General features: G+C 48.2%; 1 protein-coding gene across 12 annotated transcripts in view; it reads right to left on the bottom strand.

Moving 5' to 3' along the window:
• The window catches only part of PTK2 (protein tyrosine kinase 2), a 259,848-nt gene that overhangs the window by 48,085 nt on the left and 191,599 nt on the right, over positions 1-20,164 (bottom strand). For 11 of the 12 annotated variants that reach the window (XM_078071938.1, XM_078071937.1, XM_078071940.1 and 8 more), the window contains 6 exons: positions 16,290-16,374; positions 15,013-15,113; positions 13,264-13,379; positions 12,255-12,355; positions 8,671-8,760; positions 5,709-5,913 (listed from right to left, as the gene is read on the bottom strand). In XM_078071938.1, coding sequence (XP_077928064.1) covers positions 5,709-5,913; positions 8,671-8,760; positions 12,255-12,355; positions 13,264-13,379; positions 15,013-15,113; positions 16,290-16,374 — 698 coding nt within the window. The remainder of the gene's footprint in view (positions 1-5,708; positions 5,914-8,670; positions 8,761-12,254; positions 12,356-13,263; positions 13,380-15,012; positions 15,114-16,289; positions 16,375-20,164) is intronic. The other variant, XM_078071946.1, reaches the window with a different exon arrangement.

Genomic DNA, 20,164 nt, shown 5'->3' with positions numbered 1-20,164 from the left:
CTTTGCTTGATAATGTTCGAAAGCAAACACGACAGTATTAACTCACAGTGACAAACAACCCCCTGCCCCCAAGGCCGACGCGACAGGCCGCACCCACACGTGCTGGCTTCTGTCACCGCGCAGAGCCTCTCGGTCGGCTTCCACAATGCTCCCTACCATACCCGGGGCTCCGAGGGCCAGAGCGGCAAAGTGCAGCACACTCAAGAGGTGACACAAAACACAGTGAACAGGACAAACGCTCTGGGGCCAGCGCACGGCAGCCAGGTAGCCCTCCAAGTTCATGGGTGAGGGCCTGTGTGCCTATGCCAGACACACTGCCCTTGCCTTTGGGGACGTTCTCTGGTTGATAGTCAAAAAAAATGTTGAGAAAACCAGCTTCAAGGATTCCTTATAACACTTTTTTTTTTCTTCCTTCTTTTCCCTTTTTAACTAAGCATTAGCAATTTGCTCACCAGTCGCAATCACAACACGGAGCACATAAGGACATCTAGCTGTGTCTCAGGTCAAGGCCCAGAGTGTGCCAGCTGACAGCTTGGGCCCCGGACTCAGGTGGGCTCGCTGCGAGTTCCAGCTCTGGGACCTCAGGTGAGCTGCCTAACCTCAGAGTTTCAGTCCCCTCTTTTGTGAACCCACGGTGGTGATACTATCTACATCTCCAAGGACTGTGAGGGCTAAGATGAAGTGACGTGAGGAAGTGCGTGGCTCAAGGGCCCGAGACCGGCTATCAAGGAACATGGTATTTGTTCGAGAGGTCTTCCTGAAAAGCACCGTGGCAGACACCAGCTCAAATCATGGAGCGTCTTCCAAAGTGATACTTACTAGGTCAGCCTTCTTTAGAACAGAAATGTTCAGGTGAACTGTGATATTCTTTACCACTTATGTTCTTTTACCTAACCTTCATATGTGAAAACAGCGAGCTTAGAAACAAGGAGTAATTTCCAAAGGTTTAAAAACCACTATGGTGGGAACAATGAGCTTTTGTTCACTGCTGGGAGCAGAGCTGGTGTATCCGCTCTGGATACCAGCAGGACCCACTGATGCTACACCCGAGCATGCCCGCTAGCTCTTGGATACACACCCAACTTCAATTCCTGTACCCTTGCACACCAAAAAGACACAGCAGTGGCCTTCACAGCTCCAAGTTGGAAAGAACCTAAATTTCCACCAGGCAGATGAATAAACTATGGGATATTCACAAATAGAACACCACAGAGCAAGGAGAAAGAGGTGCAATTATCTGATACCATGGATGATCTCAAACTAAATGCTGAATAACATAAGCCACGAACAAAAGAGTACATACTGAGTGGTACCATTTACAGAAAGTTCAAAAGTAGGCAGAACCAATGCATGGTTAGCAGTTACCCTCGGAGGGCGAACAGTCATTGGAAAGGGGCATCTGGCGGGTTTCTGGAGCAGTGGCAGTGTTGGTTTCTTATTCTGGATGCTGTTTACGTGCGTCTGCCCAATTTGTGACAATCCATGAGTGGTTTACTTCTTGGCATATTTATATGTTCACATCTTTGTAGGTCAATACAAAGCTTTAAAAATATGGTATAAAACTTTAAATTGATAATTTTATTAGTTTATTTCCCCCATTTGTCTAAGAAGGATTTAAGAAAGCACATGTTAACGTGTTTCCCTAGACTGAGCTGAAACGGACAGCCTTACTTTCACTCCTGGGAAGCATAAGCTCCACAAGGGCAGATACTAAAGCTGCTTATTGTGGTTTCCTTGGCACAGTAGCTATCAAAGAATTAACTGAATTAACCAGGGATTATATGATTTTTCCATTCAAAAGCTACTTGGGGCACTCTTGCAGCCTGTCAGTCCTACAGGGCAAGCACACCACGGTACACAGGAGTCATTTCGCAGGGTGCTCCTACTGGGGAGCTTTTACACTCGCTACCAGGCCGCCCGCAGGCTCACCTCGTCCTTCTCTGTGCATTCACATCTACGAATAAGAAAGTGGGACGTGAGGAGGACAGATGCTTGGAGTCATGGAGATCCACCCACGGAAGTCTGACCCAAGTGCTGCCTGCCTCTGCTGGACAAGATTCATCCCTAGAGCCACTTCCCTCAACTCAGAGTAAAAGACAAACAAACGTATGGCCCACAGCTGCGTGGGATCCCATGGTGATCTGCGTCCATTCAAATTATTTTCTTTTTTTTTAAAGATTTTATTTATTTATTTGACAGAGAGACACAGCAAGAGAGGGAACACATGCAGGGGGAGTGGGAGAGGGAGAAGCAGGCTTCCCTCGGAGCAGGGGGCCCGATGCGGGACTCGATCCCAGGACCCTGGGATCATGACCTGAGCCGAAGGCAGTCACTTAACGAGTGAGCCACCCAGGCGCCCCCAAATTATTATTATTTTTTTTAAGATTTATTTATTTATTTATTTGACAGAGAGAGAGGAACACAAGCGGGGGCAGTGGGAGAGGGAGAAGCAGGCTCCCCGCGGAGCAGGGAGCCCGATGCGGGGCTCGATCCCAGGACCCTGGGACCACGACCTGAGCCGAAGGCAGACGCCCAATGACTGAGCCACCCAGGCGCCCCAAAATTATTTTCTTTTAAGGTAGAAATGGAGGATGGGACTTGGGAAACATTTTTAACTGACCTCTGGGGTAAAGACTGTCTGAAGTTTATTACTTTGTTAAACAATCTTCGATATAGTATAAATTTTATAAAACTCAATAAAATAATCTGTTTAATTACTATGACACACCGTTACATTTATAAATGTCCAAGCAAGCTATTATGAAGTTAAATTTTATTGGCCTCTTTGGTAGCCATATTATACATGTATAAAATGCAAAGTCAAACTCCATTTCTGACTGAAACAGGAAAACACAGAACAAATGAACGCTCAGTGGCCTGTGCTAACTGCAGAAGATCCATAAGTCACAGCCTAGGTATGTTATAAAGTCATGTATGTATGTATGAAATCGTTATATTTAGTTCTAAAATTCACCTTGGATAGTTCTTGGAACTACTTTACCTAAAGAAACAGGCCTTCAGTGACCCCTGCCGTGAGGTTCACGCACTAAGCCATTACTGGAGTGGCCGTGGGGCCCCACTGTGCGCAGGCCCCTGGCCTGCGGGTGCACGCAGCACCGAGGCGAGTATGACGATCCCTGCCCTCAAGGAGCCTCAGTCTAGTAGGGCTGAGACATACTAGACTGTGAGCTCCTCGAGGGCAGGAAAGGTGCTGTAGTCCTCTTGGCCCAGACACCGGGCCCCAGGCTCAGCTCTCGTGCTGCTCACAGTGAACACGGGGGCGGCCATCTGGGGCAGCGCAGGGCGAGCACGACAAGAAGAACAAAGTGCTCTGGAGACTCCGCGGGCGGAGGCTCGTTGGCTGTGCAGCCACGGAGGAGCCGGCGTGTGAAAGCAGCCGAGAAAGAGGAGCAGGATTTCACCGGGAGGAGGAGGAGGAGTTCCAGGCCGAGGGGGGTTAGTGCGGTCACAGTGTGAGAAAGGGGTGGGCCGCGATGGAAGGAATCTTCAGTCTGCTCTGGAAGCCTCTACCTAATACAGGAGTCACGGGAGCCCACTGAGGGCTGTTCGAGCAAGGGAGCCACTCGTCCACAGCGATGTTTCAGAAGATCAACCAAGGGGCTATGCCAGCTGGATGCACAGTCCAGGTGGAGGAGCAGGGGAGGGGGTGCCCAGCTGGCCAGCCGGGGGCGGCGAGGAATTACTGCTCACTCCAAGACGGAGATGAACGCAAAGGCACCTTTGGGGCCTATGGAAGGTGAGGGCCAGGGGCTGCCTGGGAGGCAAGGCAACAGATTTGTTCTAGGATGAACATGATGCTCAGCAGCAATGCGAACGTGGCTCTGGGCCTTGTGAGAAAAGGCAGGACGGAAGCTGAAGACAGACAGAGGTGAGAGGCTGGCAGGGCCCAGGAAGCATACTGAGAGAAAGGAGGGCGGCCCGGGACGGACGTGTGGGCAACACGCAGGGCGACCGAGGAGCAGCAGGTCGGGGCGTAAAGGAGGTGTCTGGGAGGCAGGCAGGAGGAGTCAGAGAGGGGAGGAATCTCAAGGACAGAATCTGTCTAATTCTGAGGAAAGATCAAGGAGGAACAAAAAAATGTATGAGCAAAACATGAAATAAAGCACATTCAAAATCCAGCTCTAGTAAGTGAGAGCGTGTATCATGAATTGTATGAGAATTAAGAAACTGGAGATTTTTAGCTTGAAGAAAGCTGTGTAGAGACACCTGAAGGACTGTCATGTGGAAGGCAGAGCTGCGCTGTCTACGGGGCCCGAAAGGGTGGGACCAGGCCGGCAGGTGCACAGCACGGGGCCCAAGGAGGAGCCCCTTCCAGAGTGTGCTGCTCACTGTATGGTGAGGAACGGCTGACCCATCTCTTCTACCGGGCTGCAAACGCTGGGGGCAGGATTGTGTTTTGTTCATGGTTGAGTCCACAGAACCTGACTTAGAATAAAGTGGGAGCTTAGCCAATAATTCCTGACTGGGTGAATCTTTTACACCTCTCCCTATCAGCCTTCATTCTTCCGTGAAACACGCTCCTTGCCCGGAGCCTTGGCTAGCAAGCTGAGCTGCCTGAAGATGAGCTAGGGCTACAGGCAGTCTAGAAGGCTTCACGTGCTGGGGGACAAGGATGGGCCAGAGGAGCCACCGGGGTCTTTTGGACCCTGATGTTTGGTAATTTTCTATGAAAAAAGACAAAGATACACCAAGTTTTAAAAATCTCACATAGAATCAGGGAAATATGAAGACAGGTTTTACAGCACACATTACATCATGGTGTTGGTCACACAGTAACGCTCCCATGTATATGTATTACATTAAAATATCTTATTTATTACAGTATCGAGTCTCAGTCTAGACTTCAATTCGACAACTGTCTGTTGAGCACGTGTTAGAGGCCTGCGTCGGGGCCACAGAAACGGGTAACACACAGTGATGCCCATGGAGAGCCTAGAGCCCGGCGTGCAAATGAGAAATTCTCCAAGCCGGGTGGCACGGTCAACTCTGTGCAGACACTCTGAGGGGCTCAGCACGCTAACAGGTCCCTGCGTGCTCCCTCTAAGGAACCGGGAGCTCCTGGAGGTTTGGGTCTGGCCGTGGCTGGCACAAATCAGGAGCCATGAAATGGCAGCTGAATAGGTCATGTGGATGTTCTGATGACAACAAACAGTAGCATCGAAAAGGCGCCAAAGAGTGGCTATCTGTTTGCGGGCAGGGCCGACCAGGGCAGTCCCCTGAAGGAGCTAACATCTGAGCTGGATTCTGAAGACCACAGAAGTGGTTAGCAGCTGGGACAGCTGGGGGAAGGCGTCCCCGGGAGAGAAAACAGCACGTGAGAGATGGCGGGCCATGCCGGGAGAAGCGTAAGCAGTTAGGAGCGTGCTGGAGATGGAGGAGGAGTGGGAGATGGAACTGGATGGGCAACTAGGGACCAGGTTCTCATGGATCTTGTAAGCCGTGCTCAGTCAGAAGTCAGGGGATGAGAGATCTGATCCTAATCTGGAGTTTCTTAAGATTTTAAGATACAATCTCCTGAGGATTCTAGCAAGGCATAAATAAATGCAAACCAGTTAATAAGTAATTATGTTTGCTGGAGAAGAGGTTAGCCTTAGCCGTCCTGATAGAATGACCGCAAACGCTACGACTGCATGGGAGCAGCCGCATGAGCCTGCCCCAGCCCCGGCCCTCACTCCCCCCACTCCTACCTGAGCTGAGCTTTGAGCTCAGTGAACCGGGGCCGCCTGCTGGGGTCATAGGCCCAGCATTTCGTCATAAGGCTGTAGAGGGTAGGAGGGCAATTTGGAGGCATTGGTAATCTCTCCCCATTCTCAATTCGACCGATCACATCATTGTTCTTCACTCCTTGAAAAGGCTTCACACCATGCATCAGTATCTCCCACATACATACACCTGTGAAGTGGGAATGAAAACAGAACCGTGAACTTGGTGGGAAGAGAAGAATGCCCATGTTTCAGGAGTAACTTCATAGCTGGCACAAGAGGACCAGCTGTGTGATTTTGGGCAAATCGGCTAAATAAAGCATTCAATGAACTCTGTTATAAATAAGAATAGCAATATTAATTTAATATGACGCAAATCATGAAATATTAAGTTATTTTCCAAAAAAAACCCCCAAGTTTTTCTAAGAGGTTTACTTTTCTAAAAATCCTATATTAGAAAATGGCCCACCAGGTACAGTGATCCTTCATGGTTTAATGAACCAGTTCAAAATGGGCTGAATGATTTTCCCTTGCCCTCCACTGCAGTCCAGCCTGCTGATGATTACGGCAGCTGACTGAGGCCTAACAAAAGAAAATACTAAAATTTAAGCCTTACACCTTTAGAATACTCAGACTCCCTTCACGAGGTAGCCCATTCCTGGCTAGGGTGCACGTCGGCACTGTCATCTAGCTTATGCACAAGTTGGTCAGGGGGTCCCTGCCCCCATGGGCAAGCTCTGGACTCCCTGGGCTGCAGTGGCCCTGCCCACAGACCCCTCACTCACACTCCACCCTTGCAGACCACATGCTTTCTTGGTGTCCTCTGAACAACACTTGAAAGCTCACTTCTTAAAATAAACGAGCGCACGGAGTCTAAGGCGGAGAATGACGACCACACGCTCTGGCTGGTGGGGACAGTGGGTGGCTTCGCATGTCTCGCAGGCTGATCTGGCAGCCTTGCCTCCCCGGCACGCATGCCTTTGCTTGTGCTAGCCTCCCCACACTTAGTGCCCCTTTCCTTCTCTTCCACACGAGTGCTTCTCTTTCTGTGTGCGTGCCACCTGCCGGCCCCAGGCAAGCCCCGGCTCGGCCCCCGTCCTCCCTGCACGCCGTGTCACGGGCTTGAGGAGAGGCACCTTGCTTCAGTGTCTCTGGCACCTACAGCGGGGTGTGCCTCAAAGGAAGCAAGGCCCATTATCCTACCAACGTGAACGACATTCTGACTTCTCGTCGTTCCAGAGTGAAGAGTGTATGCCAAAAATAACGCCTTAGTTCTGCATTTCTCGCCAGAAATTATGACATCATTACTAACAACAGCGCCGGGCATCATTTCTCCACACCTTAATATGTTTCTGGCATCCCCTTCTTGAAATTTACATATATTATCCTTACACCTTACATTTCTTTAAACACTTCTAAGATGCCACTGATTATAAAATACAATAGTATTTTTATATGACCAAAAATGGGGGAAAATACTGCCAACTAAGTTATGGCACCATCCTGTTACCTCTTGGAATTACTTTATTCTTACCAAGGGGTGCTTCCAAACGCATTCAGACAAGGAAGTAACACTGGGATGAACAAAGTCCATACGAGTGCAGGCAAGGAGGCTGCGGAAGACACGTCCCCAACTAACACCGACCATAAAATGCCACTGATTTAGGACACCAGTTCCAGAAAAGTTACAATGTGAAAAAACAGGCATCTTAGAATCTTTGAAAACTGAAATTTCCTTGACAGGATAAGCAACTGGCTCTCTGGGCCACACAGCGGATGAGCGAGGTCCCGGGAGGTGAAGCCACGTCAGTCGGACCCCAGAGCCCTTTCTAAACCATGTCACGCTATTTCCTGCTCTGGCGAAAAGCTCCTTCCTTCACCTGTCATCACTTAGGGCACTAGATGAAACCAACAGCAAGTAAACAGAAGAAAAAATAACACATACTTGATGTATGTTATTTTTAATCATCGGGGAAAAAAGGTCATAACCTTATCAGGGCATCTCTCCTGAAGTAGTTTAAAATCTAGCAGAGAACACTCGCACACAAGACTGCCCACAAGATCAATGTGCAAGTGTCATGGCAGAGACAGGAAGTGCAGGGAACACAGAGGAAGGGAGGTTATGTCTGGAAAACACACCAGCTACATAAGGCTTCATGAAGAGGGGACATTTCAGGTGACCCCGAAGGTTAGAATTTCACCCGGGGAGAGGGTGTTAGGACAACGTGTTCCAGGTGGAAAGAGTGACACCAGAAGAGTGGGGTGGGGAAGGAGTATCATCCATATGGAAAGGGGAGAGTGATTTAAAATTTGATGAAGTAGTTGAAGTAAGTAGTGCCGAATGAGCAAGGGCCACGCGGTCATAGTCGGAAGGTACCACAACAACCCCGGAGCAGGACAGCGACTGACTCGGAGCAGGCGGGAAGGCACAGAGTAGGCGTGAGAACAGATGCCACAGAAGACAAAGGATCAAACTTCCAAGCCTTGAGACAAGTCAGGAAGGAGGCTGGACTCCAGGACAATGAGGAAAACACCACGGTAGGTATTCTGGAGCTGAGAAGCTAGCACAGAACCAGAGGACAGGTCAACCATTTAAAGTCATTCACGTAGAAAGAACGAATGAGATGGCAGAGAGAAAGAGAGGAGAGAAGGAAGGAAAGAGCTAGGACTGCTCCCAGGGAGGGATGCAGAGATGGCATAGGGAGAGAGAGAGGCCTGGAGAAGGGAGGGGGATTCAGACAGCGGGACCTCACAGGAGTCACCCCCAAAGCTGGCGCTCCATGTGCGCCCAGTGACTGTCAAATAAACCAAGAGGACGTCTCTGAAAGAGCGGTCAGGCAAGGGAAGGCAGATTAGCCTAAATACTCTGAAAAGAGCTAAGGCTAAGTCTGTTTTGTAGAGTATACGAAATATAATTTAAAAACACAAAACTTTTCAAAATACTCACCAAACATCCATACATCACTAGCTGAGGTAAAACGTCGAAAATTGATGGACTCTGGAGCCATCCACTTAATTGGCAATTTTCCTTTGGAAGCTAGAAGATTAATTTTAGAAAGTGAATTTTCCTTGTTATCTGCTCAAGGATCTAAGTTATAGCTAGCTGAGATTTTTAGTATCAAAACAAAAAGTTTTAATATCTGACCCTTTGGACTTTGTTTATTTGGAAGAACTACTTTTTGTTTCCTTGGTGTGGTGAGGTCTGGGGTGATCTGCTTAGCCTGTGGCAGGGAAATAAAGCACGGCAGCCCTCCTCTGGGCGGAGAGGCGGGGACGAGCGAGGGCGAGGCAGCCCCGTTAACTGGTGCTCCCAGCTTGCAGCTTGGTTATGCAACAGATCCTGACCCACCAGCTGGGACCTCTGCTGACGACACCCAGTCGCTTCTACAACCACCGCACCACTGTTCCTGGGGGAAATGTGTACATGCACATAACATCATCTCACACAGATTATAATCTTAAACCCTGAAAACAACTCATCTTGGTAGGTTCTATTTTCTTCAGAAAACGAGGTTCGGACACGTTAGGTGACTTACCTGAGGCCACCCCACCGCCAGGTGCCCGAGCGGGGGTTCAAGGCCAGAGGGGCTCAAGCTATCCTGCCCCGCCCCCTCCCCTTTCCATCCTCCCGTGGAGACAGGCTCCGGTCCTCCACTGCTCCATGCATGTGAACACATGACTATGAAAGCACTGTATGACTTCGGGAGCTACAAATTTTAGCGACCATGCAAAGGACACGAATATGGAATATGTAACGAGGACTGACAACTATACCTTCACTGGTATGTAAAGAGCAGGACAGGCGATGGATGGAATGAAAATGTATACTTCTTAGGTGAGTCTAAATCGTCCTCCTCTTGAGGTCTAACAAACCTTCCTTCTGTGCCACAAAGGAAACTCACCACCTCACGGAACATTCCTTCAACTGCTGGCTTACAAGAGGAACAGCCCAGAGTACCTTTCCTCAAGGAGCTCTAATTCTAAAAGCTATGGTACGGGGTGTGACACAGACACTGAGTAAATGCCGGATGCCCTGGGAGCAGAGAAAGCCCACAGCTGAGCGGTGTGTCCGAGAAGGCAGCAGGGGCACGGGAGTCCACAGGGGAGGGAGCCCCGGGTCACGGAGGTGCCTGTGCTCTGCCAGCCTCGTCTGGACTTCCTTCTGTGAGCAACACGTGCCTTTGAGCACCTTCAATCAGGAGACAACTTCATTCAAGTCATTTCTTTTTTCCCCACTTAACTTCAAGCACCTTCATGACAAGTGAAGTCAAATCCTTTGTTCAATTCCTTCCAAACAAACTACTCTACACCTGTGTCCTGAATAAAGCATCCCCAACCTTTTGAGGGTGTTCTCCTGAAGCCTAATGGAATCTGCACTTACTGACCTGAGATGACAACAAATACATGAATTTGTCAACTGCTCATTTTAAATGCTGTCTACGTGATATGAAACCTCAGTCATCAAGCTGTTTGGAGGTCAGCTCTTTACCAGAAGTCCAGAACCTGGACCCGTCAGGGCTTGAGCTGGATAGGAAATGAATTTAAAAAGAGCAGAAAGCTGGCTTGGTCATTTTTATGTTAAATGACTAATTGAAATGAATGAACAACCCAAGAATTCTCCTTTCACATAGCAGAAAATCTCTGTTAAAATTGTTCCAAGCTGTAGTACACAGAAGACATATGGAAAGGGAAGTCATAAGCCATGGTATGAAACGAAGGAGACTAGTTTTATATGTAAAAATCTGGCCTCATTTTGCCACAATATAAGAATTTAAAAAACTGAGAAAGAAACTGGCTCTCGAAAGTGGTAGTAAGAATTAGAATATACACTAAGAGCATAATATGGATTTGTAATCCAAACCTTAGCTGAAATACTAGGAATATGAACATCTGTTAATAAAAATATTTGTTCGGGGCGCCTGGGTGGCTCAGTCGTTAAGCGTCTGCCTTCAGCTCAGGTCATAATCCCAGGGTCCTGGGATTGAGCCCCGCATCGGGCTCCCTGCTCGGCGGGAAGCCTGCTTCTCCCTCTCCCACTCCCCCTGCTTGTGTTCCCTCTCTTGCTGTCTCTGTCAAATAAATAAATAAAATTTTTAAAAAAATAAAATAAAGTTTCTTTAAAAAAAAAAAAATTTGTTCAATAATAATTTAAAGAACCAAGTCAAACTGATTCCAAAATTGGCAAAATTAAAGAAGAATCACATGAGCTGGATTTCAGCTCTAAAACCAATTGATCAAAGTCTCTGGAGTAAGCAGATTGGAGATTTTTCAGTCTGACTGCTTCCACCGAGTCAACGTACCCAGCCCCACTTGTGTGAGGTGTCTATGTTTGCCATTTGAAGAACGTCGGGGCTGATTCCAATTTTTGGCTACTGGAAATAAAGTTGCAATGAACATTCCATATGCAGGTTCTGTGTGAATGTCAGCTTTCATTTCTCTGCGAGGAGTAAGTACCCAGGAGTGTAACTGCTGCGTTGTACGGCAGCTGCCCAGTTAACTTCTAAAGGATCTGTGAAACTCTTCCAGAGTGGCTGTACCATTTTACATTCTCACAAGCAATTTTTGAGTAATTCAGTTTCTCTGCATCTTTGCCAGCATTTGTTGTTACCACTAGTTTTAATTTTAGCCATTCTGACAAGTGTGCAATGCTACCTTGTTGTGGTCTGAGCCTCTGCCCGGGCTTCTCTGCCCTCCGCGTGTCCTCTTCAGTAAAGCCTCTCTGTCCACTGTTTGTCCACGTTGTGTTCCTGGTTTCTGTTTTCCCTGCTGGATTCTGAGAGCTCACTGCACACTGTGGACACTAGTCCTTCGTGGAACGGCTTGTGGTGGCAGGCGGGCACGGTGCCTGGCAAACATCCTCCAGGTCTGCACCTTCCCTCTCCACCCTCTTAACAGGGCTTTTGCGGAGCTAAAAGTTTTAATTTTGATAAGGTCCCATCTATCAAGTGTTTCTTTTTATGGATCATGTTTTTGGTGTCAAGTCTAAGGACCCTTTGTCTAGCCCTAGATCCCAAAGACTTACTCCTATGTTTTTCCTAAAAGTTTTATGGTTTATGTTTTATAATTAAGTCTATGATCCACTCTGAGTTAATGTGGGGTGAGTCAAGTGAGTCAAGCTGAGGTCCATTTTTTGTCTCTGGATGTCTGACTACTCCAGCCCCATGGATTGAAAAGGCTCTCTTTCTTCTACTGAACTTATTTTATGCCTCTGTCAAAAATCAGCTGAGCTTATTAGGACACAGCTTTTTAAGAAATAAAAAATCATTAAAGATTCTGAGCTTGGGGCGCCTGGGTGGCTCAGTTGGTTAGGCGACTGCCTTTGGCTCAGGTCATGATCCTGGAGTCCCAGGATCGAGTCCCGCATCGGGCTCCCTGCTCGGCGGGGAGTCTGCTTTGCCCTCTGACCCTCCCCCGTCTCATGCTCTCTCTCTCTCTCTATCTCATTCTCTCTCTCAAATAAATAAATAAAATCTTTAAAAAAAAAAAAAAAGATTCTGAGCTTATTGCCTCTTTATTGCTCTGATTCCTTACCTTTGTAATAAGTACTGTCTTCCATATATCGGGATAATCCAAAGTCTCCTAGTTTTACGCAATCATTAGAGGACACCAGAACATTCCGAGCAGCAATGTCCCTGATAAGGAAGAATTTGGGATAAGAAATTTTAATACAAGGAAAAAACAAACCCACAAACCCATCTATATTATATAAAGACATACTGATAGGTACTTTGAAAGACAGCTTATAGACAACGCAAACAGATTTATTACACACTGAAAAAAAGACACTCTTATGATTTAACTTCAAATATATTTCCTTTTGGCAGATATTTACTCATTAATACGATAATCAGTATTTTGAATGACAGCAAAGTATACTCTCAAATAACAAATATCTGAGAATAAGAAATAAAAAAGGAATTATTACTTTTCATATAATCATATTACCACCTGCATTAACAGACAGACAGGGATGCACGACTGGGATCTGTAACCCTGCTGCTACTAAAAGATCTCATCACCTAAAATAAAAGCCATCATCTAAACCCTTGTAAATGATTTTGCTCATGGAATTTATTTTCATGCTGGGTAATAAAGTAGTGGGCAAACTGTAAGGGCTTTCCCTTGCGTTCAAACTGGGGACCCGGATAAGAAATAGGAATTCCACAGAATGCCACAGATGTCACTCGTGACCCTCTGGGCGTGGGGAATTCCCAGGACAGTGTCTGTCTTAGTCTACATGCTCACTGCTCTAGGACCGTGTACAGTCTCTCAACAGCATCTGCAGGAGAGAGAACTGGCCTGAGAGCAAACAAGTGTTTCCATGTGAGGAAAACCCTCTCACTGTGCGTACAAACAGGCCACGCGTCTGCCCTGGGCCGGGACAGGTGCCGCCTGGCCTTCCGGTACCGTCTACATACGACAGAGTCCAGCAGTACGAAGAGTCACAGGGCACAGTGAGTGTCTCCTCCCTCCGGTTTCCCCACTACCACCCCCTTCCCCTGTCCAGAGGGCAGCTTACCAGCTTTATGACTGATCTTACCTGTGCACAAATCTTTTGCTCTCCAGATACGCGAGAGCTGTACTAAGCTGATAGGCATATAGGATCAAAGACGCTAGGTCCAAACTGTATTTCCTCACTTGCAGAAATGACCTCAGCTTTTGGAACAGTGACCAAGATAAAAAAGAATTAGTGACAGAGAATAGAAATCAACAGCAAAGGAGCTACATTCAACAACACTGCCCATTTCCACACTTTTATGAGAATGGCTTCAATTCTCCCCTAAAACAAAGGGGCAGAATGAAACATACTAGCTCAGAAATTATGATTAATCATTCTTTATTTGAATCCTATTATAAAACTGAAATCTTCATGACTGTAGACAAATTTCTGAAAAAATACAGAAAGATGCTGCAAGGAAATGAATAGAAGTATGAACTACTGTAGATTAAGAGTTAGGGGGACAAACAGGCGGAGTCGGCCCTCACACGGCCAGCATGCCTGCACCCCACTTCGCTGTATCCCAGGCAGGTACGAGGAGGAAGGGGAGGCAAGACGTTCTCCCATCCTCCTCCAGGAAGTTTTGGGTACAAAAAGGTGTTGGTATTTACCCCACGGGGCTTATCAGTCCTATTACTACTGTCACGATCAGTTCAGCTAAATGCTAGCATGGCAAAGGAAGACAGATGATTGAACTCTAATTCTACAAAATCTATACATAAAGGAGAAAGTTTTAGTAATAAGTTTAAGCCAGGAAAACTGGCAAATTCTCCAAAAGCAAAAGTAGAAAAATACTGTGAACAAAAAATGTATGTAAGCACTCTGTTTGATTTGGAAAGGTGGGGCAGAGGAAGAAGAGATGTTGTAGAGACCTGAAGTCATTTCATCCAGCAAACTAGGTTATCAAGCGCAGAGGAGAGCAGCGGGGAGCCCGCAGGGGGAGGGAGGCAGAGGTTGTCACGCAGAGATGCAAGGACCCAAACTGCTCTCGGCTGCTAAGCAGAACCCCTAAATCTCCACGAAAAGCAAAACTGTGTTTGGTGTCCTTTAAAATTAGAGAAGGAATGTAACTAATGTTTCAGGCTAAATTACTGAGCTTTAGTACCAATAAGTGAAGTGTAGACACCTGGAAAACTGACTTGTGCTCATCCGCAAGCATGCAGGCTACAGCGTGGCCCGGAGAACAGGTGCTGGGCCCAGCCTGCCCTGCCGAGGGTCTGATCCGCCAGGCCTGGGCGAGGGCCCAAGAATCTGGCTTCTAACAAGTTTCCAGGTGATGGTGACACCCTAAGTAAGGAATTTCTGTGTTCTGGAGAGAGTCAAATAAGGAGATCTGTCCATATGTGTTACTCACATTTTCAAAAGAAACTGTGACTAGTATCAGTTGGTCTGAAAGACACCATAAAATGAATTCTCAAACAGACTAAGTTACTGCAGATTTACGTAAACGCAGCATTAATTTATCTGAGTTCCATTAAGAGTGCCTCTTTCATCCTCGGATCCCTGGGCTAGCAGTAGGCAGCAGCACCAGAGAGGAAGAAAGCACCACTTGGTCACCACTGCCTTCAGGACTGAGTTAGGGCATGGCTTGGGAATTTAACCATGAAGACGCTAGTGTCTCTGAGCCCAAACCACAAGGGTACCCTTCACACACTCCCCTTTCTTAAACAAAGGACACCAAACACCCAGGGTGGGCTGAACGAACGCCAAGCACAAGACTATCGTTTCATTGACACTGTGACAAACGGGCTGGCAGTCGCCCCGCCAGGCCCGGTCCAAGGATCAGGGTACCTCTCCCAGCGTGCACAGCTCCATGATTATCCAGACAGGGTTCTCCGTGATGACACCAATCAGCTTCACAATGTGAGGGTGGTCAAACTGACGCATTGTTACTAGGGAAAAACAGTTGTCCGCGGTTATTCTTCCGATAGAGTAGTAGGTAAGGGGGGCTGATGTACTCTGTGTTTTCTTGGCCTAGGCGCTCTTTAGAAATAAACTAGTTGAGACAGAAGTCATTGCCAGGATTCGTCTCGTCCTTAAGGTACCAGATACAGAGATACAGGAACACGATTAAAAGACAGACTTTTTTCTTTTGATGAAAGTACAATATGATTTTGAGGAAAATGATACTGATCAAGTCAATATGACTTACTCTATGACTTATTAATTTATTGGACTGTTGGGTGGTAAATATTTCCTGAAATGGAAGGTAGAAGGCATTTGTTCCATGTCCATGTAATGAAGGACACCGAGATTCAATCACATGACCAGTGTCCCCTGAGCGCCTCTCATGGGTTCAGTACGATGCTGGGCACTGGGCCTGAGCAGTGAGCACAGCAGACAGGGTCCTAGCCCCGTGGAGCTTAAAGCCTAGAGAGGGGCAATACTAACTTCTAGGCAACGTTTCTTTAGTTTCAAACACTTAGGAAGGAGAAAACGTGGTCCTGTGACAAAGCCTCCTGAGGAAAAACTACTCTAAGCGCACGGTCAGGTGTGGAAGCAGGAAGGACATCGCAGCCTGAGGGCAGGTGGAAAGAGATGTGTACAAGCAGGACGAGGTCCTGGCTCTCCACGAGTGTGCACTCAGCAGAGAGCAGCTACCCACGCACGACCCTCCCTGCAGTCTCAGCCCGCACGTGTGAGCGGGGAGCCGAAGGGCAGCACTGCAGCAGGGGCGGGGCACCCGGCACGGTCCCGGCTCTCTCCCTGGTCTGCGAGCTCCCTCACGCGGGGACCGCGTCTGTCCTGCTCACCCCCAACTCTAGGGCCTGCTGGCACCCGGGCTGGACTCATTTCTACATCGGCCCAATCCCAGTGCCAACCGCACGGTGCCGAAGGAGACGGGGACAGTAAATCTGTCCACGCTCACACCCCAAACATCATGGCTTACCTGGCGCAACGTGTGGATATGAGCCTCTGCAGATACAGGCATTAATTTGCAAGGCAAGATAGTAACTGCAGTTGTCAGACAAGCCAGAATATTACTTTTCTTACTTCTTCAGAGACAGCTTGTATTTCACAGACAAAAAAAGTCACATGGAGTTCCACAGAAATTTCTAGAAACTTACAGGCTTCTTGAAGGAATTTCTCTCTCACGCTGTCCGAAGTACAGTTTTTACATGTTTTAATTGCAACCGCCAAAGCTGGATTCTCCTGTGTTAGGGAAATTTCAGAATCACACACACATGCAAAAAGAGCTTCTCTTTATGAATCAGTGGGCACGTTCATGAAAAGCTGTGTGTTTGGCAACTATGTGGATTCTGGACCAGACAGAATCAGAACTGAAAATCTCAAGAGAGGAACACTTCAAATACTCTACAAAATCCCCAGAAAAAAAGTCCAGGCACATTAACATGTTGTAGGTAATTCATTCACTCATCGTGCCACAAACATTCACTTCCTGCTACGTGCCAGGCAGCTTTCCAGATGCTCAGGATACATCACTGAACAAAAGGCAGCGAAGTTCCCTGTTCTGCTCAAGGTTACCTTCCCACTAAGAACTGACAACACACACAAGAAACCAGCTGATCACAGGGTACCTTAGAGGGTAGCAGTGCTGTGGACAAGGAAGGAGCGTGTCAGGATATGTGAGGCAGAGACCAGGACGGAAAAACCAAAGGAGGGAGGGAGGGACTGGCCGAGAGCTGGCCAGGGGCACAGCCGGGGTCATGGATGCTCTGGGACCTGAGGGCTGGTGTGGTGACAGGCTGGCGGCTGGGACAAGCTTGGGGCAGGGTGGGGTGCTGAGACCCTGAGTTCAGGTTTCTGGTGAGACAAAGGGAAGAGGCAGCTCAGCTAGGACTAGGACGTGAGGGGCATGAGATGGCAGCGAGCCAGCGTGGCACACAGGAGAGCGGGGAAGGAGAATCTGGGCGGAGTTCAGGGTCAGATTCGGGCTGGAGGAGATCCTCAGGGCTGGGGGCATGAGCACTGCACCCGGGCACGCTGCAGCGCGGGAGCTCAGGGAGAAGGGGAGACACACAGCAGACTAAGAGGGTGACCGGCAAGGTGGAGAGAAACCAAGAAGGCGTGTGGACCTGCTTGCCCAAGAAGCTGACACTTTCTTGAACGAGTTCAAAAGACAGAGCTTAAGAAAGACAAGAAATGAGGTCATTCCAAGCCTTGACGGAATACCATGCATGATTATAATTAGCAACTTAATTGCTTATCTCATCCTTGGCTCTATGTTGTCTTTGCCAGAACCATCACATATTCTTCACACTGGAGATTTTCGTAAGGTGCCTCGCATTCTGTTAAGGAGGCAGGAGAGAGGAGGAGGACAGGACGGAAGAGAAAGAAGCGGGAGAACGTGGCGAATGGACACCCTCACCAGAGGATCCCGAGAGGGGAGGAGGAGACGAAGGCGCCATCACACAGGTGTGAGGAGCATTCAGCCACGAGGCCCCAGAGGAGGGCTGTAGAGTCTTGCTGTCTTTAGTTTTCTCAGTAGGTTTTGAACCTTTCTGTCCTTTTTGTAAATTATCTCACTGGGCCTACAGGTTATCTGTAAGAGAGCCTGACAAGGTACAGAGGGGTCCAGGATACCCATCTTATAGACAGGTCAGCAAAGGCTGACAGGTTCAGCGACTTGCCCAAGGTCATCCTGCTGTAAGTGGCCTGTCCCCTCTGCAACAGGGACTGGGGCAGAGTGTATGTGACGAGCAGCAGTGGGGGACAACAGCTCGGGATGGATGTCACAAGACCCGGCTCTGAAGCGGTGCCCACGCTAGATTCTCGAGTGTTGATGAAGCCTGGATTTGCCAAGGTCTCTCAGAAGAGTCCTTGCTACTGGATCGTGAGTCGCTGTCCATGTCAACAGCAGCCTCAGGCAGAAAAGACTGGCCAGGAGGACAGTGGGAAGACAAGACATTGCTTCCTGTCTCTTCAGGGCAGGAACATCCCAGGGCTCAATCCCAGGGCCAGCTCGACTCGAGGCGACCTCACTGAGCACCAAGTCCTACCTCTACACTGACTTCCAAATTCTCTCTCCAGTCCTCACTTCGGCTTTCAGCCCAGACTGATATCCAACCCTCCCATTACCTGTCTTGACGAGGATGTAGCAAAGTTACTTTAAACTTGATACGACCTAAACAAGACTCCAGATATCCCACTATGATGGTTCATTTTATGTGTCAAGGTGACTGGGCCACAGCGTGTCCAGATATTTGGTCAAGCATATTCTGAGTGTTTCTGGATGGATTTAACAATCGCTTCTCGGCCTTTTGGCTAAGATCAAGTGTGGATGGATTTAACACGCAAACTGATAGACTGAGTGAAGCAGGTTGCCCTCCCTAATGTGGTGGGCCTCATCTGATCAGCTGAAGGCCTGAATAGAACAAAAAGCTGATCCTCTCCTAAGTAAGAGGAAATTCCTCCTGCCCAATTACCTTTGAGCTGGGACACTGCTTTCTTTCCTCCCCTTTGGACTACACCTGCACTGGCTATGTTGGGTCTCAGGCCTTCAGACACAGACCGGAAATAAGAAACCACCAGCTCTCGGGGTCTCTAGCTGGCCAGCTGCAGATCTGAGGAGCATCAGCTTCCAGGATCACACGAGCCAATTCCCAACACATCTGTCTTGAAGGCACCGCACCCACAGCCTAGGGCTTCTGTTTTCCTGGGGAGCCCTCACTAAGATACCCACCACCAGACGCGTTTCCTCCTTAGCCTTCTCCACCTCACTCGAGACACGAAGTCACACGGATGCTTAAGGTCAACAACCTAGCGGTCAGTTCTGATTCCTCAGTTTCCCTCAGCTCCCACAGATCCAACAATCCAGGGGCAAGACCGGTGTTCCCTACCTACAGCGTGCATCCGGAATCTGCCCACCCGGCCTCTGCCACTGCTGCTGGCTCACTCACTGCCTCTACCCCCACCAGCACCACCTCGCCCCGAAGCTCCTTTCCTAGCGGCAATGTGTGCCCTTCCGCACCCACTCTCCCCGAGGCACCTCCTGTCCCCAGGACACTGGAGAAAAAGCCCAGCCCTCTGCCGTGGCCCCCCCCGGGTCCCTCTTTACTCAGACCTCTCACACCCAGCCTTATTTTCTATGCTCCAACATCATTTCCCATGGCTGCCCTTCTTGTTCTGCCTGACTGGAAAGCTCTTCCCCCAGGAAGCTGCGCTGAGATCCTTGGTCAAACCGTCCCGTCTAAAACAGCGCCCAGCCGCCTGCCCTGCCCTCTAGCTCCCTGCCGCTCTGCACAACCCTCACCACAAGCTCCAAGCACAGAACTGTCTGCGCCACAGGCCTCTCAGGTTATTGCAATGTCACTATTCTACACATTTTTATTATATATTACAATATACACATAATGTACATTGTCATTTACATCATTACTACTTCCCATCACTGAAGTGTAAGTTTCAAGACATAGGTACCTTGTTGTCTTGTTTGCCAAGAAGTTCCCCTTACAACAGTACTGAATTCACAGTAGGTGCTCAATACGTATCTGCAGAGTTAGTGAACGCTATTAAAACCTTTCTTTTAAATGCAGATGCCATTTACAAGTCAGCTGTGGTGTATCTTAAAAATACCTTAAACTGTATTAATTTTAGATCTCACACTAATTGCACACCATATGATTCCAGAATACTAAACATTTTCAAACAAGAGAAATATAAACAGCAAAATGACTCTAACACAGCTGTGGGTCACTTTCTTAACCTGCAGAGGAGGCATGCCTGCTTGCAGGATTCCAGGTGGTAATGGTGGCCTGGTCCCTGCAGGACAGTCGCTGCTACCACAGAGTGTCTGTCTGCTAAATGTCCGGGCTTAGAGCCTTCTTAGAAGCGCTAGCCATACACCTCGCTAAGATGTAACTACTCTGCTTTGAATGAGTTAGTCTTTGTCTTCCTTAACTAGATGGTGAACTTCTTTAGGACCAGGACCATGAATTCTACCTCCATCTAAACACAGGGCCAATTGGTATAATCTAGAAAT

This window comes from Halichoerus grypus, chromosome 5, assembly GCF_964656455.1.
Source record: "Halichoerus grypus chromosome 5, mHalGry1.hap1.1, whole genome shotgun sequence".
NCBI classification, from domain to species: domain Eukaryota; kingdom Metazoa; phylum Chordata; class Mammalia; order Carnivora; family Phocidae; genus Halichoerus; species Halichoerus grypus.
Note: the sequence above shows the minus strand (reverse complement) of the source record. Positions and strands in the feature narration are given on the sequence as shown.